Genomic DNA, 26,859 nt, shown 5'->3' on the forward strand with positions numbered 1-26,859 from the left:
TACATGGTGACCTTCACGAGACAGTTTACATGCAAAAATCACTTTATGGTCTAAAACAAGTGTCTCGTGCCTTGTACCAATGTTTTGTTGACTTTGTCTCCACCATTGGATTTCAGCATAGCACTTCAGATCACTCCCTTTTCATCTTTCGACGAGGCTCTGATTTGGCTTGCATCTTGATATATGTTGATGACATCATCCTTATCACCTCCTCCCATTATCTTCGAAAATCTATCATGGCACTCCTTACCTCTGAGTTTGCTATGAAGGATTTGGGTCCATTGTGTTATTTTTTTGGCATTGCCGTGACCAAACACATCGATGGACTATTTCTTAGTCAGAGTACCTACGCTGGTGAAATTATTGCCCGAGCAGGCATGGCCTCGTGCAAACCTTCTACTACTCCAGTTGACACCAAACAGAAGCTCGTTACCTCTATCGGCACTCCATACGACGATCCCACCTTGTATTGAAGTCTTGTGGGAGCCTTGCAGTATCTTACTTTCACCCGTCCTCACATCTCTTATGTTGTTCAACAGGTGTGTCTTCACATGCTTGCTCTCAAACGCATCTTGCATTATGTTCAGGGCACCCTACACTATGGTTTGCATCTCTATCCATTCCCTATTGAGAAACTTATCTCCTATACTGATGCTGATTCGGGTGGATGTCCTGACACCCGTCGTTCTACTTCTGGCTATTGTGTATTTCTTGGTGATAACCTCATTTCCTGGTCTTCCAAGAGACAACCCACACTTTCTCGGTCTAGTGCAAAAGCTGAGTACAGGGGTGTTGCTAATGTGGTATCTGAATCTTGTTGGTTTCGCAACCTTCTCTTGGAGCTTCATTTCCCACTCTCTCAGGCTACCTTGGTGTATTGTGATAATGTTAGTGCCATCTACCTTTCTCGTAATCCAGTACAACATAACGCGCTAAACATATTGAGATGGACATTCACTTTGTTCGAGGAAAGGTCGCTCGTGGCCAGGCACGCGTCCTTCATGTTCCTTCTCGTCACCAGATTGCTGTCGTCTTCACCAAAGGTCTACCTCGTGTTCTTTTTGATGATTTCCAGATCAGTCTAAACGTCCGTGAACCTCCCGCTTCGACTGAGGGGGTGTAATAGAATATTCTTGTCATTAATCAATAGTATATTTGTAATTATTTATAATTAAGTTTATTTATGTATATCATTATTCAGAGGTTGACTAAACCTATTATCAGTATATATATGTACCTTACAAACATGAATATGACAAGAAAAACAATTTTATAATATCAACGTTGTTGTTCACCTTCTTTCAATTACTTCCGGATGTTATTTCATTGATTAGCAAGTACCACATTGTGGAGAATTTTGTTGGAACAAAATTGGTTTGTACAATTCCTCTAAGGTTTTGATGATATAAAATGTTAAAGAACAATTGAATATGCTAATATATGTTCAAGTGCGCAGGACCATTGATTAAAATTTAATAAGGTTTGAACATGTATAAGAGCATCATAAGCACAAGAGAAACTCAAAGACTATGGTAGAAGATCTGAACAAAGGTCAACTAGAAGTCAATGCCTTGAATCAGAAGAAAGGATGATACTCAGAAGCTGAAGATCTACATCAGGTTCTGAAGACCTCCAAACTCTGAAGTACAGAAGAGTTTGAGGGACTCAGACTCCGCGTTAGATTTGTCTTCTTTTGTAGCTGTCTCTATCAAAGTCTGATAGTACACTTTGTCTTATTCTGACCACGTGTATAAACAAACAAAGAACTTCAAGGACAAAGAGAATGAACGGATTGTTCTAGTTTCAACAAAGAAATTTCAAATGTCCAATCAACAAAATTATCCAAATTAGGCAAAGACTCAACGTCGTTGTTTTGAAGATTCTTAACGACTCTTAATGTGCTAGCACTCTTCTACAATGTTTCTCAAATCCTTGCGTATATAAGGAGTTGCACGCTTGAAGAAACAGAACAAGACTCTGCTATATATTTTAATTGTGCCCTCTGTCAAATCTTAAAACACATAGAACACTTAAGAATTTCTTATCAAAGTCTGTATATTAAAAATTCTAAATTTTAAGGGTCTGTTTGGTGCGCAGGATAGAGAGACAAGATATGATTAACATATTATATCCTATCACAATTTTCTGTTTGGTACAACAATGAGATAGGATAAATTATTACTTTTACTTATCCTATCCTATCACTCAGTTGTATTTTCTATCCTAAGTTTAGGTTGGGTTAAAATTAACCTATCCGATTTGGCAAAATAAATTCATATTTTACCCTCATCTTTCTTGCACCTCTCATGTAATCATTTATCCATTCCTATCATCTTCTTCTTCCTCTTTTTTCTAAATTATCCTTTTTTAGTATCGATTTCAATTTTTTTATAGATTCCGTTTTATTTTGCTTCTTCTTTTTTGGGACTTCTATTTTTCTTTATGAATTTCTATTCCTTTTATTTTTTGTTTATGGTTGTCTATTCTTTCAATTTTTTTTTTATCATAATCAATTATTATTCCTTCTATCTTTCAGTATATTGTCGATAATCATTTTGAAAATTCAATTTGTTAAATTCATTTTCTTTTTTTTTCTTCGATTTGTCTTCCTTTTTTTTTCTTTTAAATTCATCCTTTTTTTCTTTTTATGGATTTGAACTTTCCTCTTCTTTTATTTTTAGATTTCTATTCTTTAATTTTTTTTCTTTTCAGATTCTTTTTTATTTTGTTTTCTTATCGCCATCCATGGATTTCAACTTTTTCATCGTGATGTTGTTATAACATGTATAATATGAAAATCTATTAAAAAAGTTATTGATTATAAGGGCAATTTTGTAGTTTAATATGTAAAATATTGTTATCGTGATGCTTATCATGTGCGCATCAAACACATGATAGGATAAGTGTTATCATGTCTATATCCTATCATGTCTCTATCCAATTTCTTATTATATCATGTCTTTATCTTATAATGCTCCTCTTCTTGATTTCAATTGATTCCAATCAATTAATTCCAATTGATTCATCTTCTTCCTCTTCAATTATTTTCTTGTGTATTTTTTACAAAGCCCATTCTATGATTTATTTGAATGTTACAGATAAATCTGTATTGGTTAAAAATTAATTTTTTATTTTTAAAAAATATATATTTGTTTCACAAGAATGATTGTCATTTGTATTTCTTATCACGTCAATAATAAATGTGCATCAAACATTATCTTTTTCTTATCATGTGTATACCAAACGTAAGATATGATAACTGTTTATCATGTTGTTATCCTATCCTATCATTATCCAACTTATAATCCTATCATGTCTCTATCCTATCTTGCGCATCAAACGGCCCTAAGAGTCTGTTCTGAATTGTATTATTTACATCACTGATTGTATATCAAGCTTAAGAACAAATCTTATTTATTTGTAAATCTTTAGAAGTCTCTTGTTTGTGTGCTTGAGATGTGGAAGTCTCTTTCAGTAGTGATTAAGCATTGGAAGTCTATTGCATGTGTGCTTAAGTATTTTGGAAGTGTCCTTGGGCAATTGTAATCTAGTGTGATTATAGTGAAAATCCTTGGAAGTGCAAGGGGACTGAACTACTCATAGTTTGTAGAAGGAACCAATATAAATTATCTTGTATCTGCTCTCTCTCTCTCTCTCTCTCTCTCTCTCTCTCTCTCTCTCTCTCTCTCTCTCTCTCTCTCTCTCTCTCTCTTCTCTCTCTCTCTCTCTCTCTCTCTCTCTCTCTCTCTCTCTCTCTCTCTCTCTCTCTCTCTCTCTCTCTCTCTCTCTCTCTCTCTCTCTCTCTCTCTCTCTCTCTCTCTCTCTCTCTCTCTCTCTGTGTGTGTGTGTGTGTGTGTGATTGTTTTTATCTACTGCAATCAGACTCTGAGTCAGAATCTGACCAGTACTTAACACTTAAAAAAGTTTAGAAAAAGCCAACACAATTCAACTTTTCTTATTGTACGTTTTTCTCACCTTCAAATTTTACTTGTTGAGTGCATCATAGTTGCTTGAGGTGTAAGGTAAAGTTAATTTTTAGTCTTCCAGATGTAGATGCATGCCTTGTTGAATCATGTCGTGTAATGCTTCCTAATTCTTCCAAATGCACTAATTAATTAAAGTGTATTTGAATCAACCTACGAACTTAACGGAGAACAATTTGTATATTAATTGATTGTTAACTTGACGGAGAACAATTTGTGGAGAATATGGAGGGACCCTTCGGACGAAAAAGTCTCCACGCAAAGATCGATACTTTCAAAGGGACCTTTTTGTGCCAAATGAGGTCCAAATTATGATGTAATTGAGGATTCTCCTATGATGTCAGCAAGTCATAAACATCACGAACAGTGTATCTCTTTTTTCGTATATGAGTTCCCTTTTCTCATATTATACCTAAGACCTGTAAAGCTCAGGAAACGACCCTGAATGTGTATGGGATGGAGGAGATCAGTCGACCACCACATGACACTAATAACATTGCTAATTCACACCTAATCATTGCCTACCATGATAAAAAATTTTTTCAGGACATTCACCTCCAATGAATTTAGGTCTGTTATTATATCTATAAATGATATTTGTATAACAATTTTGTGACAATTTTTTCTTTTATATTCACATGATGTTCTTATAAATAGATAAAAAGATGTTTGTTGTCATCAAATGTTTGTACAAATATTATACTCCAAGTTCTTATTATAAGAAGAAAAATAAAATAAAAAATAGAACAAAGAAAATCATTTAATGAACATTAAAAAAGTTGTTTAAGCAATAAATATACCTTAAAAATAGTGATTTTTTTTCTTATAAATAGAATAAAATTATTTTTCGAAAATTTTCTTATAAATTAGACAGGATGGACTGTTACTCAATTATATATTAAGGACTTCACTTTTAGGTTTAGAGACATCGATATCACACTACACAAACACACTCAATACGTATCCAAAAATCCTAAAGAGTCATATCTTCACATCTATCAAATTCAAAGATTGAATTTAATTTTTATTTGACAGGAAGATTGAGTTTAGGTTAAGAAACCCTAAAGATTAATTTTTACTCCCCTAAAAGTTGAAAATTAATATTTTGTAATAAATATTTATCAATTATAGAATTCTTAGCATGAGCCTTTAGGTTTTTGTGATCGAAAGAAAATATGGTAAGATAAAGTCAAAATTACAAATCAAAAATAAAAAGAAGAATCAATCTTTAGGCAGCTATAGAACATTTTTCTTTTTAAGGAAGCTATAGAACATTTTTGAAATTTTGTTTAAAAAAAAACATTATTGAAATTTAAGTGTAAGCGTGACGCCACCCTATCATCATCATTAATGATTCTTGGCGGCAATAGATTAGACGGTACTACTCAATGTATGGACATGTGGAGAGACTAGCAAAAGAAATAAAGAAAGGGGCAGATTCCGTTGAAGATGTTGAGGCCAAACTATGTCAGGCATGTATATTTATGTTTCATGCATCGTTTTTCAATATCTTTGGATAAAGTTTTCAAGACTATTCAGTCCAAAGCAGAGGTCCATTCCTTTCTTCAGAAGATAAATGCATAACCATTAAGTTTATTAATTGGTTTTTTACATTTTCTTTTTGGAAAATATAGTAATTTGTATTGGAAATAGTGCAATCAATTTCTCAAAAGTCAAAAAAGTATTACTTTTAATTTAAATTTTCCTTTTATAGATTCCTTAACCGGTATCCCGGGGGCACCGGTTAACAGGACCCTTATTTATATTTTAACATTTGATTATCCTTGGGAGTGTATGTTTCTAGTTTTTTTAAGCTTAAATATGTCATAGTTTTCGTGTAGGCTCCGAAAACTCTTCGATTTGGAATATTGACCGGACACAACTCAGTCCCTTTTGTCAATTGGTCCAATTTGTTAACATCAGGGATTCAGTTATGTCTTTGAAGGATGTTTGGGAGGATGGTAGGTGGAACTTGCAAGATCTTGTCACTATGATACCAACCGATATTGTTCACTATATTCATCAGCTTCCAGCTCCTAATAACTTGGATGTACGACTCCAAGATGCATGGACTTGGAAGAATGTAAAGAAAGTTGAATATACTTGCTTGAGTGGATACTATTGGCTTATTCAACAAAATATAGATTGGAATGTGAATTTTAACATGAATTGGCTTTGGCGCCTTAAAGTACCAGCAAAACTTCAACACTTTCTATGGCTTTGTTTTCACAATGCTCTCCCTATTAATGTTCGTCGGCATCATTGCAACATGGTAGCTTCTCCAAGCCGCACCCGTTGCTCTTCACCCATAGAGGATATTCTTTATTGTTTACGTGATTGCCTGCACTCTAAAGAGCTTTGGCTCCGCTTGAATATGGGACATAATAACTTTTCTCTGAATTGATGTCAAGGTTTGGCTTCATGAGATGACAAAGGGCACTTCCTCTATTTTGCTTGTTACAGGATTATGGTATGCTTGGGGTTGGAGAAACAATGCTAGTTTTAGGATCACCATTGGATTCAATATGTGGTGCGAAAGACTTTTTTGTTACATGATGAATGCATTTCTTACCATCCCAATCCTGGTTTGGACCCACACTCATCGCGCCCCTTAACTCATTGGATCCCCCCTTCAGAAGGTACACTCAAACTCAATATTGATGGCAGCTTTCTAGAAGATTTTGGTTGTTTAGGTGCTGGTGGTGTTGTTCGTAACTACGATAGAGATTGGATAACTGAGTTTTCCCACTATGAAGTTGGAGGTGATGCGTTATTAGCTGAGTTACGTGCTATCCAGATAGAACTTTATTTTTGTAGTAACAAAGGTTATGTCAACATTATTTGTCAGAGTGATTGTTTTACGAGAAAAAAGAGAGTTGGAGAGATAAAGTTGTGAGAGGACGGAAACCAAACCGAAATTTTACAGCGGCGAAAACCGAAAATGACCTATATTACAGGGGTGAAAAACATTATTAACCCTTGATTTTATGGATTTTTTATTTTTGGTTTCCAATAAGTTAAGCGCTAGAAAGGATTAACGACATAGTTTGTTGTCCACTTACCTTTAAATTTTTATAAATTTTGTTATCTAAATTATTAAAATAGAGTTTTGCTAACGAGTAGTCTAAAAATATTGTTTAAGGATTCTATTAAAAGAAATTTTATATTGAAAATAAAAGTTGTTCCTTTAGTCAAAGCACAACTTTTTAATATAAACATTCTACTTTTAGTACTTTCATCAATATCTTAAGGGCAGTCGTTAGCATTCCCCTTAATAATAAACACGAGACTCACACACTACTAAGGTGGTGAAAAGACATAAACAATTAAATTCTATTTTGTCAAATATGATCAGCGAAGGAAAGTTAAAATTTGCTTTGTGGAAAATACATTTGAGCAGGTACCAGAAATATTGGCAGACGAAGTACTTGGAAAGATGAGAGCACCACCCAAGTGATGTACCAATTACTACCCCCAATGAGCTTTCTGAGGGTGATGGTTTTGTCTTTGGATTTCCAACAAGATTTGGAATGATGGCTGCTCAATTTAAAGCCTTTCTAGATGCAACTGGTGGTCTTTGGAAAACACAACAGCTTGTAGGGAAGCCTGCCAGAATCTTCTACAACACTAGTTCCCAAGGCGGTGGACAAGAGACTACAGCGTAAGAGCCTTTACTCGAACCTATTATCTTAGTGCATATTTGAATAGTCGGTTTGATTTGGTCAACCTACACTACGGAACTTTACATAGTTGCGGTGCAACTGTGATTTTTTCGAGCTCACTGTCAACGCAAATATATACTTAATCATAAATTTGTCGCAATCACACAATATTTACCATATCCAGTCAAAGATCAAACAAGCCATGGTCCATACTTATAAATTGGATTCAGAATACAAGGTCGAAACATTAATTGTCAAATTTCAATCCAACACTTTAGTTTTTGAGTGAATGATTGCATGAAATATAAATCTTTTATAAATTTGTAAGATGAATGAAATATTTATGTTTAGAAATTGTAGATTTTAATCTATGCCAGGCTCACTGCTATAACTCAATTGGTTCATCATGGAATGTTATTTGTTCCAATTGGGTATACATTTGGTGCTGGAATGTTTGAGATGGAAGAAGTGAAAGGTGGAAGTCCATATGGCTTAGGAACTTATGCTGGTGATGAATCAAGACAAGCATCTAAGCTTGAGTTGGAACAAGCATTCCACCAAGGGATGTATATTGCCACAATCACAAAGAAGCTCAAGGAAACTGCATAACTTTGTTGCATTCAATCAACATACACGTACAATTCAAAGATGCTTGAAATCATTAGTTTAACTAGTTCTTTTTTTTTCATTTAATGTGCTTGCAAGTAACAGTTTTTTATATTTCAGAAATAAAATTTGTGGTTTTGTATTAAGTACTACTTTTCAATTACATGGTTTTGTCTTATCATTTAGGCTTAAAAAATACCTGATATGTTCTTTAATTCTCACTGATTTTTTTAATTGGTTATTGGAATGAATAATTCATGGTTAGATGCTAATTGTTGTGAAACAGGATAACTAATCTGGTCTCAGATTGGTTACTTGTGAATCAAGTCAGTTAAAATTTGTTAAGTTTGTTGAGAATATTTAGCTTTTGTTTTTTTGAGGGAATAATATTTAGCTTGTTAGTTAGCTCATATTGAATAAATAAGTTTCAAGCCATTTTTCATTTTTTTCTCTCTCTTTTCTGTTACATTCAACTTCAACATTAACACATTTATCAAATTATTCCAACAATTTGATATAACATAACCTGGTTTGATTCAAGCTTCAAGATAATCAATGGCGAAGATATTCTTTTTTTTTATTTTAAGCGAAGGGGGATGCAGAGAGCATCAACCCTAAATCATTGAAAAAACAAAAGGAGTACAAAGAAGAAAAGGGGGACTAGGCCAAAACCTTTTTCAGAAATTTACAAACCTAAACTTAGGTAAACCCATCCTATTCATAGTGTACTCCCCCCTGATGAACTCAGGGATAGTACTATGCCAAGCCAAAATATTAAAAGGAAGTGAAAGCCCTAGATTAGCCATACCATCAGCACATGCATTTCCTTCTCTATAAACATGTGAAAATGTGAAAGTAATGGATCTAATATAAGACATACAGTTATGCCATCTATTTCTTATGCTCCAAGGGATGGTTGATGAAGATTGAAGAGCCAAATAGACAAACTGGGAGTCTGTTTCTAGACAAAGGTGCGTAAAATTTTTACTTTGAGCAATCTCCAAAGCAATGATAGCAGCCATCAGTTATGCATGATAAGCATTTATATCTCCGACATTTTGCGCAAAACAACCTAAGCACAAACCATCTTTATCTCTGAATATACCACCTGCAGAAGCGTTTATAGGGTTTTTAGATGCAGCACCGTCAGTATTCACCTTGATCCAATTGAAGATTGGAGGGGACCATATCACTTCTTTGATTTGAGGCGCTTTGGGAGGATGTATTTGAACTTTAAAGTATTTGCGAATTTGAAATTCTCTCATATCAGGAGATGAAGTCTTGCAGGTATTGCAGCCAGATAAGTGAACACAAGAGATGATATTGTTGAGAATAATCTTCCAATGAATGTGCCTGTCTTGGAATCTTGCTTGATTTCTTCTGTACCATATAGCATATATGATATTGACTATGCTAGCTTGAACCACCACCTTACATTGGGGTGACCATCTTCTATCACAGATTTTCCAAATGTCCACAACATTGGAAATTTGGAAGGAAATATTCAATATTCTAGCTAGCCAATTCCATGAATGAGTGGCAAAAGAACATTCAAAAAAGAGATGATAAGAAGTCTCTGAGTCTGTGAGACAATTTGAGCAAATAGAGGCTATGGAGCAGCCTCTTGATCTCAGATTGTCATCAATAGCAACTCTATTGTGCATGAGTCTCCAACATAGAAAAGATTTTGTAGGAGGGATATCTTTGTTCCATAACATTTTGCACCAATGTGCATTTTGGCCAACAGGGGCTTTAAAAGTGTATGCATCTTTAAAGGTGAGGACCCCATTATCAGTATGTTTCCAGATCATCTTATCTTCTATTTCTCTAATTGGTATGTTAACTTGTTGAACAAGAGAAATAATACCTGGAAAATTTGTCTGTACAATTTGAGGGATTCTCTAGTGCCCATTAAGGATAAAATCAGCTACAGATGCATGAAGGTGTTGGGAGATGAAGTCTGGTAAGTTAAAAATTGAGGCTAGAGAAGCACCATGATGACATCTCGTCATTACGTAATTTTTATATGTATTTTGATCACAAAGTGGAGTTCACAAGGCAACTTATGCAGCAAAAAGAGCAGAAAACTGAAGAAAATACAAAGAAGAGATCGTGTCACGATTTGGTAAAAACGTGACACGATTTTAGAAGACCAAAATCAAGCTTCGACATTGAAGAAATCGTGGCACGATGGCATAATCGTGACACGATTTGATGAAACCCTAATTCAGATATTTGCGATTCAAGGAGAATCGTGCCACGATTTACTTAAAACGTGGCACGATTTTAGGCGGAATTTGTGCCTATTTAAGCTGAAGTCTATTCCAAAGACAAGGGTTACGATTTTGAGAGAGCAAAGTTACGATTTTGAGATAGAAAAGTGCGATTTTGAGACTACAAGACAGCGAGAAGGACGATTTCTTCACTCTTTTACCAGTTCATGTATGTATTGATTCTTCTAATGATTATGTTATTTGTAAACACCATTATGAGTAGCTAAATCCATTAGAGGTTAGGTCTGAGATGATTCTTTGTAACCCTAATTGAAGCATGTTGCTGTGAAACTCTATTATTTGTGAATGACAATCTAGTTTTTATTCAATTCAATTGTTCTTAATGCTTTTTATATCCTGATCAAATATAAATATGATTTAGTGAGAACGAACGACTACTGACTGTCACGCCCGTTTCGAATTATTTAATTATTTAATTGAGTCTAGAAATTATTTAGATGAGTTTATATTATATTTATATAATATATGCGTGATTTATATAATTTATATGATTGAGGTGGTTTTTATGATTTTATGAGGAGTTGTGACTTATTTTATTTTTAATAAAATAAGATTTGAAAATAAAATAAATATTGAGTTTAGGGGTTGTTTTGAGATTTTAGAGAGTTTTGGAGGAGAAAGAGAAATAAGATAAGATAATTGGAGGAGATAAAATAGGGAAACCTAGTTTAGAAAAACAGTTGTACGTACGATCAGATTTAGAGAAAAGGGAGAAAAAGCCAAGAGAAGAGGGAGAAGACCTAGAGGCTGCGATTTTCATTATTTAAGGTAAGGGTGAGACTAACTTTGCAATTTTATTAAGTCTATGAATCAATGGTTACATTTAACATGAATTAGGATGAGTTTAAGAGGAATCGGAAATTAGGTCAAATTGATAGAATTGATGATTAAACGATGAAAACTTGTTAAAAAGATGTAGAAACTGTCCTTAGACCTTAGATAATGATTATGATGAATTCTGGAATCGAGATTAGGCCTAAAACCATGAGAGTTGATGATTTTTAGGTGAAAACTACATTCTGCCCGTAGCGACATTCATCGCTCGCCCTCGCGAACGATGATCCTCGCCTCGCGAGGGATGAATTTCATCGCTCGCCTCGCGAACCATTTTCCCTCGCCTCGCGAGTTGCACGTTGCAGCTCGCCATAGCGAACAGATGAACTCGCCTAGCGAGCTAGACCAGAGAGCATGCAAGATTTCGTATTTTTGACTTTTGAGTTGAACCTTAGATGCTTTTGAGTGCCTGAACATGTCTAATAATGATTAGGAAAGAATGTAGGATGAGATTGAACCTGGAATGAAACTTGTGGGATTCTTACCTGAACTCGCCATGGCGAGCAGAGGCTCTCGCCTCGCGAGTGACCTAGAAACAGAGTGACTTGTTGGATTTTGCGACCTTTGTTGCACGAGTTGTTGAGGATTAAACCTTTGGGTAGCATTAAGACTTAATGAAGAGGTTAACTATAATCTGTGAAGCTGTTTAAGACGTGTTGCTGTTGATTATGATGTGATATAATGTTTTATGCATTACTTGAGAATTATTTGAATATTTAAGATGTTGTTGAAATGCAATTGATATAATTATGTCATGCTGATTTTGTATACTGCCTATGTTGCTGTTGTTATTTAACTAAACTGCATGAGTCGGTCTAAGTTGTTGAAGATGATGATGTTCCAAATTATTGGATTAATATAAGAGGTTGTCGAATTAAGATGTATAAGAGGTCGAGTCCATGCATTAGCATTCATTGTTGGGGGCTTGATGCCCTAGAGCTTTGTACTCACCACGTTGCAGCATTAGCTCAATTTAGCGATGGGGGCTTGATGCCCTGGAAGTATATTAATACTCAAATAGCGATGGGGGTTTGATGCCCTGTCTTGGTACCACATGCATATAAGAGGTCTAAGTTGCATAGTTGCATATGTCGAGTCGATGATGATAAAATGATTAAGTTGTGACTATGATGAATGAAGTGAATTATGATATATTATTATCAATGTTGTTTAATAAGATGTTTCATGTTGTTAAATATAATTGTTGAATTATATGCTTAATATTATTGTTTTGTGAAATCTCACCCCTTCTGCTTTCTGCTTGGAAATGTTGCTCTTCGTATGAGTAACTTGCAGGTGATCCATAGTAGGTTGTTGTTTGTGCTGTCGTGAGTGGCCTTGCCTCACTGAGTCTTAGGTTGCTCTGATACGTAACGGGATGGGGTATTGATTGCATGCTTCTATTCCTTTACGTATTAACTTTTGAAATTATGATTAATGTTATTGAACTAAATTTATGACGTGTTTGATGAGGCCTGCGTGCCAAGACAATTTATGAAGTTGAATTTAATTCCGCTGCTTTTATGTTGAAGTTTATGTTGAAGGATAAATTATTATTTATCTATTTTTGAGATTTTTAAGAAGTGTGATATCACGTTTCATGACGTTTTACTCTGATTATTGTTGAAATTTTTATGTTGGGAAAACGGGGTGTTACACTGACCATAGCTTTCGACTTAAACCTAATTGAATTGTTCGAATAAACATGGTTAGTCTAGCTGAATGGATAATCCTTTATTAGTGATATTAGGTTAACGTGCTTAAACCTTCAAAGGTTATTAGACCACCTAAGGAATTAGGGGTTGTAACCCTAGAAGAGGGTCCTAACTCAAGGGATTGATTAGGACTATTTTGTTAACTATCGTAAAACTAGGGACTCATTCACAAGAATAGGTGCAGTATATCAATTAGGGGAACATAGATGATTCGAAAGACCTAAACTCATCTCTCTCTTATTCTTAAAACCAATCTTTATTTTCTGTTATTGCTTATGCAAACAAACCAATCAACTGCCTATCGGCAAATTAAAAGAACCTTTATACATCCTAATTTACAACGTAATTGAATTATTGAGATTAAAACCAGCCCTTGTGGGAACATGATTTTTACTACTTCGATAGTATTTGGTACACTTGCCAAAAATCTATCACACCACATCAATTATCATTCCAAAAGCTCACATTTTCCCCATTTCCAATTAGCCATCCATTTTGTTCCTGGACATTGATGACAGTCAGTCATTCACTATTTTTAGTGTCATTTTGATGAGATTTTGAGTTCACAAGCAAGTTTAAACAGCAAAGAAAAATAAGAAAAGCGAGAAAAACTGAAGAAACTGAAAAGAGGAATCGTGACACGATTATTGAAAAATGCATCACGATTTGGAGCTTTCAAGAAACATTCATTCGACATTGTTTAAAACGTGTCACAATGGCTATTTCGTGACACGATTTTAGGAACCTTAGTTTGGAAGTATTTATTTTTTTGATGGTGTGAATTAAACAAAAGAAAAACAGACCACATAAAGTAGTATGGGCCGCAGGAGAAAGCTAATTGGGCTTTGACCAAAAATTCATGATGTTGACCCGAGAATAGAAAACTATCATGCTGCCAATTGGAAAAGGGAGGAGGTCACTTTGGCATATAAATATAAGAAGCAGCTGCACAAGCAAAAGGATGTTGGAGATTAGGATTCACGTGACGGCACATAAAATTCACGTTGTGAATTGAAAACATTCACGCATCACGAGAAGGGAAGAAGGCATATGGATAGGGAAAAACTCATAATCAGTAGCGATTGAAAGAAGATTGAGAGCAACGTCGACAACGACGAAACTCTATCGGTTTATTTTCTTTACTATGTTATTTATGTATTTAACCATGTCTAGCTAATTTCCTTTGATTAGGTCTGAGATGATTTTATGTAACCCTGATTGAACCATGTTGTTGTGAAACTCTATTTATTGTGAATGACAATCTAGTTTTTATTCAATTCAATTGTTCTTAATGCTTTTTATATCCTGATCAAATATAAACATGATTTAGTGAGAATGAATGACTACTGACCATAACTTTCTACTTAGACAGAATTGAATTGTTCTAATAAACAGGGTTAGTCTAGGAATGAATAATCGTTTGTTAGTGATATTAGGTTAACGTGCTTAAACCTTCAAAGATTATTAGACCACCTAAGAAATTAGGGGATGTAGTTTGAGAAGAGGGTCCTAACTCAAGGGATTGATTAGGACTATTTTGTTAACTATCGTGGAACTAGAAAATCATTCATAAGAATAGGTGCAGTATACCAATTAGGGGAACATAGATGATCCGAAAGACCTGATCTCATCTCTCTTCATATTTTTTAACCAAATCTATATTTTCTTACTCAATCTTTATTTTATGTTATTTAATTTTATGCAATCAAATAAAATCTAAACAAAATAATTTATACATCCTAAATATTTACTTTATTTCTAAATTGAGATTAACACAGTCCTCGTGGGAACGATATTTTTACTACTTCGATAGTATTTAGTATACTTGCTAAAATATTTATCAGACATTGTTAAATTTGTTCTTTATGCTACTCCACACAGATGAATGAATATGATATGATATTGTCTTTTTATTTCTGATGCATCTGCTTTTAAGAAGTTTGGCCCATGGTTGAGATGAGTTCATGAGGTCCCATCAAAGTTTGAGGTTTGATGCTTCATTTAAAGATTTTATAGATCTAATACCTAACCCTCCTTGACCTATAGGTTTGCAACTTTGTTTCCATGATACTGTCACCAATTTTCTTTTTTCCACATCCCCACTCCATATAAAATTCCTTATCCACTTTTCCAGGTCATGAAGAAGGGATTTAGGCCAACTATAAACAAATATGCTATGAATTAACATACCTTGAATCACTGATTTTACTAGTAGAACTCTTCCAGCAATTGAGAGGAGAGAGGTTTTCCAGGCAGCTAGCTTGCTTTTGATTTTGTCAGCAATAAGAGACAGATGTATTGATTTTGGTTTCCCTCTAAAAATAGGGACTCCAAGGTAATTGAAAGGAAGACTCCAATGTTGAAGCCAATTTGAGAGGAGATTTGGAGTATTCTAGAGTTTGATATTGATCCAACATAAAGGGTTGGTTTAGCAGGATTTACAAACTGGCCAGAAATAGAGGCATACCTTTGAAATAAATCCTTTAGTGCTTGAATAGATGATGCTTTGGCCTTGCAAAACACCATGATGTCATCTGCATAAAGAGTGCGTGAAGGAACAGAATGATTTCTAGACCCCTTAATGAGTTCCAGTTTGCCTTGTTCCACAAGTCTTGTTATGCTTCTGCTTAGAACATCCTCTGCTAGACAAAAAATAAGTGGAGACAGGGGCTCTCCCTGTCTCACTCCTCTCTTACATTTGAAGAAACCATGTTGCTTACCATTAATGGCTATTGAAAGGTTAGCTGATTGTAGAATAGCATTGATCCAGTTGCAAAATTTCTCATTGAAACCAAACTGCTTCAGAACTTTAAGCAAGAAACTCCATTCTATGGTGTCAAAAGCCTTTGCAATATCCACCTTGAAGGCAATATTCCCACCAAAAGATCTATTATGAAGTAAGTTAATAGCCTCTGAAGTTGTGCAGATGCATTCCCTAATATTCCTTGAATGAATCCCCTTTGTTCTTCTGGGATAATAGATTTCATGATAGGGGCCAATCTATCAGCAAGGATCTTTGTGATTATCTTGAATTTGAAATTTGCCAGAGTAATAGGTCTAAATTGATCCACTGTATCTGCATTTTCAGTTTTTGGAATTAACACAAGAGTATTTGAATTAAAACATCGAGGAAACCAACCCTTTGTGAAAAATTCTATCACAGCATTGCAGACATCTTTAGAAACCGTGGATTTATTTTTTGGTAGTGGAAACTGTGGATTTAATCTAATCAATGGCGAATGGAATCACAACATTTAAATTTTATTATTTAAATTAATAATAATAGGATTTTTCTAACGAGTACCCTAAAACATTGTTTAAAGATTTTATTAAAAGAAATTATATCTTAAGAATAAAAGTTGGAAGAGTATTATGGATAATTGATTTTTCTCAACATGAAAAAACAGCGATTCTCGTTTTTCTGAAATCTTCTTCAGTAAAACATTGATTTCTCAGTCGTTAACCGTCAGATCGGGCTAATTTTTGGACATCGGGTTCGCAAAACCTGAGTCTATGTTTTTACTGTTCGGATCGTCGAAACAAGGTCTGAGTCAAGAGAAAATTGTCGCTCACTAAAGCAGTATATTTGGGGTTCCGGCAATCAACACCCAATGCAATTGAGTTTTCGGCGTTAGGGCTTTTCACGACATAGGTCTTTCATGACATAGTGCTGGTATTCCTGGTTTTCATATTTGCATTGTATTCCCTCTGCTGTGTCACGGTTTCTCTCTGTTGTGTTACTGGTATTCTCAATTTCACGATTGTACGGCTATCACCCTACTGCTACTTGTTCCTCGTAATTCACTGACACCGATTCTTCAATTTGAGATCGCACAGCTGCGCTAATGCTCTGTTGCATTACAAAGGATGATCCACACGTGTCCCATAATTAGAATTAGTTTGGTGCATTGCAGCCTGGCCATTAATGGCATACACGTGCTCCTGGCCGTGTGTGTCCGACACCGTAACTGTACCTACAGTCACTACAATTATGCAACAACCATCTTCTTAAGCAAATGTGCAGCAAAATTCTTTACCAACTATGACATTTGCAGCAGCCCTAGCGGGACAGAAAGTTGTTGACAACAGTCCGTTCCCTACTCCATGAATCAAGGGTGATGCTCTGAGCATCAAAATATGTCGGGAAGAGTATCATATGGGACTAGAGGATTACAAGTATATGTTGAGGGCGCGTTTGACCCTTAACAAAGGAGACAAACCATATTTTGCACGTGATCTAAGCAACAAAATTGGAAACGTATGGAAAACATCGACAAGGATGGAAAATGGTGCCTCTAGACAAAGGCTATTATGACTTTCACTTTGACTCGGCGGATGACCTTAGAAAAATATGGGCAAAAGGCACGATGAACCTCAAGTCGGGATTGTTAAGGTTTTCACAATGGACCAAAGACTTCAAATATCTTGCTCAGAAACAAAATCATGTTTCACTTTGGATTCGTTTGGTGGAGTTACCGCAGGAATATTGGTGGGAAAGAATTTTGTAAGAAATAGCAAGTGCGATAGGTACACCGATTGAAATTGATGGACCGACGCGAAATCGTACCTGCGGAAATTATGCAAAAAATTTAGTGGACGTTGATCTTTCAAAGAGAACTTTTGATAAAATTCTTGTTGAGAGAGATGGCTTTGCTTTCAAAGTTGAGGCCCAATATGAGAGGAGACCGTTGTTTTGTCATCACTGCTTCGCTATTGGGCACGATGTTTCTATTTGTCGTTGGTTACATCTGCAAGCACCTAAGGACAAGATTGATCGAGGGAAACAAATTATTGTAGCCGAGGTAGCCCCCCCTAAACCTACTCGGCAGAACAACAACAACAAGGATGTGGGTGCTTCACCATCGGTCATTGGTAGCACTTAGACACGGGTTCTGGTTGCTTCGATTGTTGCTACTACTCAGAGGGTTCCGGTTGCTACTACTCAGAGGGTTCCGGTCTCTGATATTTCTACACCTACACCTACATCATTGGCACCAGCTTCACTGTCCATTCTGGCTTCATTTCCTGCCCCTACTTTAACCTTTAATTCACAGATGGGGCCGGTTGTTACTTCTACAGTAGAGAGTCTCAGATGGACATGTCTTTGTCGTCCAATACTTTCAGCTTTCCATATTGCAATGTGTGCTCGTGATTTTCGGATGTCAAACCATTAATTGATTTTGAATCGTCAATCTTTGAACTCTCAATTTTTTTTTGTGGGAGGGAAAAAATGAGTAAAAACCCTTAAGACTTTGGGTTCGAGGGTTGGTTACGCGAAGGGAAGGTGTTAGCACCCTAAGCGTCTACGGTACTCCGTAGGAACCTTTTACTTAATTTATCTTGTGCTAAATTGCTTTGCTTATTTAAAGAGATGAAAATAAAATTGGATGATGAGTTAAAACGAAAAAGAAAATTGATTTTTAGTTGAAAAGAAAGAAGATAATTGTTTTTAATTGATAAGAAAAAAGAAATTTGTTTTTTAGTTGAAAGTTGAAAAGAAAAAAAAGAAAGTTGTTTTTTAATTGATTTGGAAGGACAAGGTCCTCTGCCTACGTACCCGTGAGGGATCAAAACCTCGTAGTTCGGGGTAGAAATTGACGTTTGATTGGTTGAGTGTTTTTTATTAGATTTTGAAAAAAGGTTTTGAAAATAAAAAGCCAAGTGGCAAATGAGAATTGATTTGTGTTTTTTAGATTGAAGAAAACTGACTTAAAGTTGAATTAGAATTGATTTGAAATTTGATTAAGAAAAATAAAATAAAAAGACGGTCACTTGATTTAAGATCAAGGTTTATTGTGAAAAGTTCTTTTTGTGAATTTTGGATATTTGAATGTTTTTGTTGTTTTTGCATAATAACTGAAAATTAAACTAATAGAGCAATAAAAAATAAAAGTGTGTGGGTGTGAAGAAAAGATTGTTAGTTTACGTTAGTTCAACAAGATAAATAGTATTTAATATATATAGGACCAGAACACTCTGGAGAAAAAATATAATATTAACAATTAACTTAGGACCAGAGCACTCTGGATTAATTTAATTAACAAGGACCAGAGCACTCTGGATTAATTTAATTAACAAGGACCAGATTGTTCTGGAGAATATTTAAATTAAACAAAAATATAATATTAACAGTTAATATAGGACCAGAGCACTCTGGATTAATTTAATTAACAAGGACCAGATTGTTCTGGAGTATAATTAAATTAAACAAAAATAAAATATTAACAGTTAATTTAGGACCAGAGCACTCTGGAGGATAAAAATATAATATTAACAGTTAATTTTGGACCAGTGCACTCTGGATTGAGGTGTGTATTTTAGTGAAAAATAAATTAAAAGATATATATATATATATATATATATATATATATATATAGAGAGAGAGAGAGAGAGAGAGAGAGAGAGAGAGAGAGAGCGAGAACGAAAGGAAAAAGCGAAAAGGAAAAGAAAAAGGAGGAAAGAAAAGAAAGGGGAGATGATATACCTTTGTGGGAGAGTAGAAGAAAGAAAGAAAGAAAAAAAGAGGGTTGTTTTGTTTGATTTTTGTTTGTTTTGGTAATGAGGGTGTGTTGTTTTGTGTTTGTTTGTTGATGGTGATGAGAAAGAAAAGAAAGAAAGAAAGAAGAAAAAAACTTTGTTTGAAAGTAGTGAGCACCTTCACTTTGAGAGAGATTCAATTCTTTGTGTGTAAGCCTCCCCTTTTGCCATTGAGGTATGCTTGTATTTATAGAGGTAAAAGACTTTGAGCTTCACAGACAAAAACAGCTGTGTTTTCCTTGTTAAAAACAGCCCATGTGCTTATGTTTTTGTTGCTTGGAGCACAAGAATAAGAAAAAAGTGAATTTTGTTCATGCAGAACGTTCTCCAGAACGTTCTGGAACTTCCAATTTGCAAAGAGAAAAGGTGGACACGTGAATGCAAGCTGTAGAAGTTTGGAGGCCACTTGTTTTTACAGCTGTTTGGCACTTTTTTGAAAGCTACAAGTGCTGTCCTTTGTTGCTTTGAGAGCAAGAGTGTCCAAGTTGTAAAATTTGCCACATGGAGAATGTTCTTAAGAACATTCTTGTTGTTCCTTTCCTTTTTGAGACAACCACACGTGATGAAAAAACAGTTGTGATTTGGTGGCAACATGAGGGAACATGATGATGTCATTCTTATCCCTTTGAAGTTCAACCAGAATGTTCTCAAGAACGTTCTTTTAGTTCCATGCACTTTTGAAGCAAAACGTGTGGTGTTGTGCAGCTGTAATCTAGTGGTATATTTGATGGGACATAATGAGGTCACTTTATTTCACTCGTAGTACGACCAGAACGTTCTGGAGAACGTTCTGGTAGACTATTCTTGATGAATTTTCATTTTATGCCTTTTTTAATAAAAATAAAAACAAACAACATAATAAAATAATGATAATAATAATAACGAAAAGGACTAGAATAAAATGACTAAAAAAGAGTGGTAAAAAAATGAACAAAAAATGAGGTATTTAAAATACGTCTCTGCCGAAATTTTTCCTAAAAAGGCAAACAATTCCGGGCCAAAAGACAAATGAAATGTGATCTTAGGTCAAAAATTAGGGTATGACACAATGTGTTTGGTAAAATTTCTCCTAAAGAGTTGTCACATACTATGCCAGTGTTAGAAGTTGTTTCCCTTATTGTGCACGTTGACGTGCATTCTGGGAGAGCAGAGCAGTTACATCTGACATCAAGGGAGGTGTTGGAGAACCCCACGATGGATGATGTCTCTGGTTTGCTTTCAGATGAGGTGGATAACGATCGTTCGAGCCCGAGGGAGCTAGAGGAGAGTCCCAAAGGTTCCATTGAGAGTGCACCACATTCATCACATGTTGTTGAGCACCAAGAGGTGCATGAAGGGTCTGTAGAATCGGTGCAGGTTCAGACGGATACTGTTGTTGAGCACGATGACGTGCATGCTGGATCACACGCCTTGAAATCACCTGTGGTTGTCGAACCACCCAGTGTTGTCAGTGGAAGTATACCCATGGGAGAGGAACAAGATGTGGTTATTTTGCAAAAGCAAGAGGTTCATCCTAGAAAGAATATCCAGCATGGTTTAGATTTGTGGGCAAGAGTTCGAGAATATGATGAAAGATCAGCAACTAAAGACTTCATGCCTGTTTTAATAAGAAAACAGAAGCAGAAACTCAGGGTAGAAAAAGTCTTAGCAAAGCAGCCTAGTAAATCCCGTGCCCGGGGTGACAATCATTCGACTGATCATGAATTTCCTATAATGGAATGTTAGAGGTATCAGTAACTCTGATACTCGGATTGCTTTAAAAATTTATATATTTCTCACAAACCTTCTATAGGTGTTTCTAAATATTGCATTAATAATAGAGGCCCCTTATGACCTAAGGGAAATGACTTACTTGCTATTGTCAGTGCAGTTTGACTTGACACTCTACCAAGTGAATTGAGGCTTGATTTCTTTCGAGATAGATGTGGATTTCCGAATTACAGATTTCCTTGATCTGTTCTTTGGACTGTTGTGTTGTTTCCTCTGTTTCTTTTCTTTTCTGATCATTTTGAGGGTTTTGGTCTAGTCCCCCCCCTCCTTTTGTAAATATTTTTCCCCTTTTTTAATAAAATCTTTTGAGTTTGGCGGCATAGGATGGAGGTCTCTCAGGGTACCAACCTAGTTGGGATGTCGATGATGCCTCTTGATGCGTGTCCTCTCTCCTTGCTAATAAAAAAAACAAAAAAAGTAGTTCCTTTAATCAATGCACAATTTTTTAATACAAATTTTCTACTTTTTAGTACTTTAATCAATGTTCTAAACTCACTCGTTAACATTCCTTTAATAAAAAGAGCAAGACTCACACACTACTAGGGTCGTGAAAGGACATAAACCATCAAATACAGTTTTGCTAATATGATCAGGGAAGGAAAGTTGTTACAATTTTCTGTGTTGATCATATATATGAGCAGGTACCAGAAATATTGCCATAAGAGGTACTTGGTAAGATGAGAGCACCACCCAAGAGTGATGTACCAATCATTACCCCGAATGAACTAACTGAAGGTGATGGTTTTTTCTTTGGATTTCCAACAAGATTTGGAATGATGGCTGCTTAGTTTAAAGCCTTTATAGATGCAATTGGTGGTCTCTGGAAAACGCAACAGCTTGCAGGGAAGCCTGCCGGAATCTTCTACAGCATCAGTTCCCAAGGCGATGGCCAAGAGACTACAACGGAAGAGCCTTTAGTGGATCATATTCTTAGTACATTTATTGGACTGTTGGTGAGAATTGCAAAATCATGGCGAACAAGTGTTATTTTTGTTAAAAGCTACACTCTAGAGCTTTATAAAATTACAGTGTCATTGTGATTTTGGCGATTTCCCTATCAACCAAAAAATATGCTAAATCACAAATTTGACGCATCAACCAGTCTTTACCATCCGGTCAAAAGATTAGACCGAACATGTTACAAATTTATAAACTGGATTAAAAATACCAAGTCAGAACTTGAAATCGTCAGATTTTGATTTGATCGTTGGTGCATGAAATCTAAATCTATTTGATCGGATGAATGAAATATTTATGTTGAGAAATTGTGGATTTAATCTATACCAGGCTCACTGCTATAAGTCAATTGGTGCATCACGGAATGTTATTTGTTCCAATTAGGTATACATTTGGTGCTGGAATGTTTGAGATGGAAGAAGTGAAAGGTGGAAGCCCATATGGTTCAGGAACATATGTTGGTGATGGGACAAGATAACCAACTAAGCTTGAGTTGGAACAAGCATTCCACCAAGGGATGTATATTGCCACAATCACAAAGAAGCTCAAGGAAGCTGCATAATCTTGTTGTATTTAATCAACATACACATACAATTAAGAGATGTTTGAAATTTACAAGTTATTTTTCAGTCCTAGCTTATTATGTTCAGCTTTTTCATTTTATATGTGCTTGTGAGTAACAGATTTTTATATTTCAGAAATAATTAAACTCAATTACATGGTGTAATGTTTATTGATATTTGTTGAATAAAGCAAGTTTGTTTGTCTTATATATCTATTAGGGTTAAAAATACCTTGCTCCATTCTTCTATTTCTCCCTTTTGTGAATTTATTATGGAAATGCCAATATGAATCCTTATGTTTGGGCCAGGGGCTTAGATAACACCTTTGGGTAAAATAAGAAAATTGGTATTGCAATCATATATACCCTTCTACGAGCTATACACTGCCATTATTTCGCTTTCAGAGAACATTTAACCCCATAGTTGATTTTGGAATATAGTGTGATTTTATTAATATCATTAACTTACAAAAATTACCAAATCATAACCTGAAAATCAGCAGCAGTAAAGGGGAAAGAACAATTGCATTCTTGGAAGTTGATCAAAGGTGACTTCCCAACATTTGGATAGCCATTAAATCCGGGAAATAGGCGAAGGTACAAAATAGTTAAATGAAAGAAGAGAAAGATGGGTTATTTGCAAAGTGGAAGGTAAAAAATGCAACTAAATAATACTCCCTCCGTCCCAAATTGTATGTCACTTTAGAAAAAATATTTATCCCAAATTGTATGTCGCTTTACAATACCAATGAAAAATTAATGTTACTTTTTCTATTATATCCTTAACTATTTATTACTCTCTCTTCTTTCAATTCCTTCATTTATCTTTTCCATATCATTTATTGAGGACAATTTTGTAAAACAACTCATAATATCTCTTTCCCACACAATATTAATTACATTTCTTAATATATGTGAAATGTCCAAAACGTCATACAATTTGGGACGGAGGGAGTAGTTTACTAGCTTGCTGTTTCAAAAAAAATAAAAATAAATAGTTTACTTGCATGGAATGCTAATATCTAATATTGGATAATCAGGGCCGTCCCTAAGAATTCGGAGGCTCGGCTCTGGGAATGAAAAGAGACCAGTGATAAAATCAAAACGTATTTTTTTTAAAAGAGCAATGTTCTATTTATATTTTTTAAAAGATAAATATAAGGTGCCGTATATATGCGGTACACCCAAAGGTAAAAATGACTACCGTATACATGAGGAACCCCCACCTAACACCAAAAGCAAGAGGACCTAATTCTAATAGGCCTAAAAGACTAAAACAAGGGGACACTGGGGGTATTAAAAAAAATTGGAGGGCAGTATTACTAGTGGGTATTAAAAGAAAATTTGAGGCCCATGACTGAGGGAGGCCCAACTCTGTTGAGCTGTTTGCACCCCCTCAGGGCCAGGGCCTGTGGATAATGTTTTGAGAAAACTCTAATCAATCCCCCTTCGTTTCCCTGGTAGGAATATATCACACCGAAAAGGAAGAAAAATGAAGATTTCAAATGTTTTATATGGAAAAATAAGACAGCAGAAATTGATGTTTTTGAAAGACACACTTGTTTTGTACACCCTTTTGTACCACTACATATGTGGCATTTTAATTAAAAAAATTCTCACTCTCTCTCCTCAAATCCTCATCTCTTCCGTTCTCACTTCTCTTTTTCTCACTATGTACAAAACAAAAATAACTCTCACAACTTTATCTCTCCAACTCTCTTTCTTTTCCGTCCATTCCTCGTCGCCGCCGCCAGACTCTCCCTCTCTCTACCCCTTTCTTCTCCGGCCATCCCTGGTGGTCATAACGGTGGTGATGGTTGTTCGATCGACGACAGTGGTGGTGGTGGTAAAATTTGTGGGTGAGGAAGTTGACGATGGTAGTGAGATCTAAGGATAAGAACGGCGCAAACGGTGGTGGCAGGGAACAACGGTGGACGTACGGGTCGAAGGTGGACTTAGGTTATAAGATCTAACAGCGACGATGGTGCCGGTGAAGATTGAGAGTGATGACAGCAACAGTGGCGGTGAGATTTGAGGATGAAGACGGTTGACGACAATGGCTGGTGGTGGTTCCGATGAGGGAGAAAAAAGAGAGGTCTGAAGAAGGGATAATTTTAATTTGGACCGATGAAAGTTTGGGATAATTTAAACATAGTTTATTACTATAGTTGTACTTGTACCTCACACCTGTAATGTTTTTAAGAAAGTGTTCCTTCAATTTATGTGTTTTGTTTGTAGACCTCGATGGATCTGTTGATGATTGTTGTTTTAGTATGTGTGTATCGAAAGGTTTGTATAAAATACGTGAAATATGTTGTATAAATATTGATTTTAGTTTTCCATCAAAAAAATAATATTGATTTTAGTTAATAGGGTCCTCTTTGTGTGTTTAGTTGCAACAAAAAAATTGGTGAGGGTCGCTAGCTTGTATTATGTAGTGAGAGAAATGGTGGTTGGTGTATAGGTTCCTGGTGGAAAAAACTGGAAGAGAAAAGGGAAAAAAATCAAGTGCAGGTGGTGTATCGTGCATAGATAAATCTTGTGGTGAAAAATTGTGGTCCAAGTTGGACCTATAGTTCCATGGGTGAAAACTAAATGGACTGACCCCCTGAAGAAGAAAGAATGTGTGAGAGTGGCTGAGTTTGTTTGAAAAAGTTGTTTGGACTTTGGACAAAATTATCCCTTCTCTTTTGTTAATGGACAAAGTTGCCCCTGCCATATTGGGTGTACAATGATGGTATGCAACATGGGGTGGTCTATCTATCACCACTCTAACAAAATAGACAAATGATGCAATCCCGTCTCTTTATGCCCTTTTGCAATAGTAATACTATTTTTTCTCCAATTTTAACTCAATCAACGTCTGTGTGACAGTCACTTTAATGAGTGACATGCCGCGTGTGTAGTTATTATTTAAAAAAAAACCACATATGTATAAAAAGAATTAAATAAATTAAAAAAGAAAAGTAAAAAGAAAAAGGTACGTGAGTTCAACAGCAATCTATATCATTCATCTTCTTCATCCATTTCTTGAAAAAAATTGCAAAACGTTATTGTATCATTCATCCTCCTCAAACTCAAATATTTAACCTCAAAAAAATTCACCAACACTAAAAAGCTTCGAAAAATCAAAATCCAGAAATAGAAACAATGTAGGTAAAACAATATATAACAACCCATAAATCAATTCAAATATTAACCCAAACAATCCAACAACAACAAACCAATATTCAATTAACCCATGAATCTGAGCCTTAACAACCTTATCGTCAACCCTATTGCTTCTTGTTGGAAATTCAACCCCAATGTGGATTTAGATTCAAAGGCTAAATTCATGTTTGGTGAATCTCAACAAAAGGTTAGATTTTCCAACACCAAAGTCACCAATCAATACAACCTTAAACAAGTAATCATAATCATCATTCATCATCAGTTGGATATGCTTGAGATTAAAAAAGATTGCTACACACCTCTTTTCTACACACACACCCTTTTTCTCTATAGAGAGAGAATCAATCAAGGATGAAAAAAACGATTTTGATGAGCTCGGTATGTTTACAATTCCAAAGGGTTGATGTGATTTGAATCTATTAATAATCATAGGGTGGTGATTGTGTTTTATGGACGAAGAGATTGGTTGAGATGTGTTGAGAAGATGGTTTGCGTGAGAGGGAGAATCAATCTTATGATGTTATAAACATGTTAGTAAAATTAAGGAACATAATGTGACCCTTGAGTAGATTTTTTTTTTGGGGGTTATTATAGTTTTTTTGTTGGTGGTTAAGTAGATGTTTACTCAATGCAAAATTGCAATTTTTCACGATTCAAAAATCAAAATAAATCGAGACATAATAGAAATAATACAAAACTTTGTAGATCTTATCTATGTGTTTTTATATAGGTGTCTGCAAAAAGCCAACTCAGAATTTGATATGTATA

At 35.3% G+C, this 26,859-nt stretch overlaps 1 protein-coding gene and 1 pseudogene across 1 annotated transcript; both read left to right on the plus strand.

The window, feature by feature from the left end:
* Nucleotides 1-236: 236 nt before the first annotated feature.
* On the plus strand, nucleotides 237-1,123 carry LOC112417377 (uncharacterized mitochondrial protein AtMg00810-like). Its single transcript, XM_024772987.1, has 3 exons — nucleotides 237-428; nucleotides 540-887; nucleotides 974-1,123. The coding sequence occupies exons 1-3, from the start codon at nucleotides 237-239 to the stop codon at nucleotides 1,121-1,123; spliced, it is 690 nt and encodes a 229-aa protein (XP_024628755.1).
* A 20,913-nt stretch (nucleotides 1,124-22,036) lies between these two features.
* Nucleotides 22,037-22,988, plus strand: LOC25502638 (probable NAD(P)H dehydrogenase (quinone) FQR1-like 1; annotated as a pseudogene).
* The last annotated feature ends 3,871 nt before the right edge of the window (nucleotides 22,989-26,859 follow it).

Source organism: Medicago truncatula, chromosome 8 (genome assembly GCF_003473485.1).
Source record: "Medicago truncatula cultivar Jemalong A17 chromosome 8, MtrunA17r5.0-ANR, whole genome shotgun sequence".
NCBI classification, from domain to species: domain Eukaryota; kingdom Viridiplantae; phylum Streptophyta; class Magnoliopsida; order Fabales; family Fabaceae; genus Medicago; species Medicago truncatula.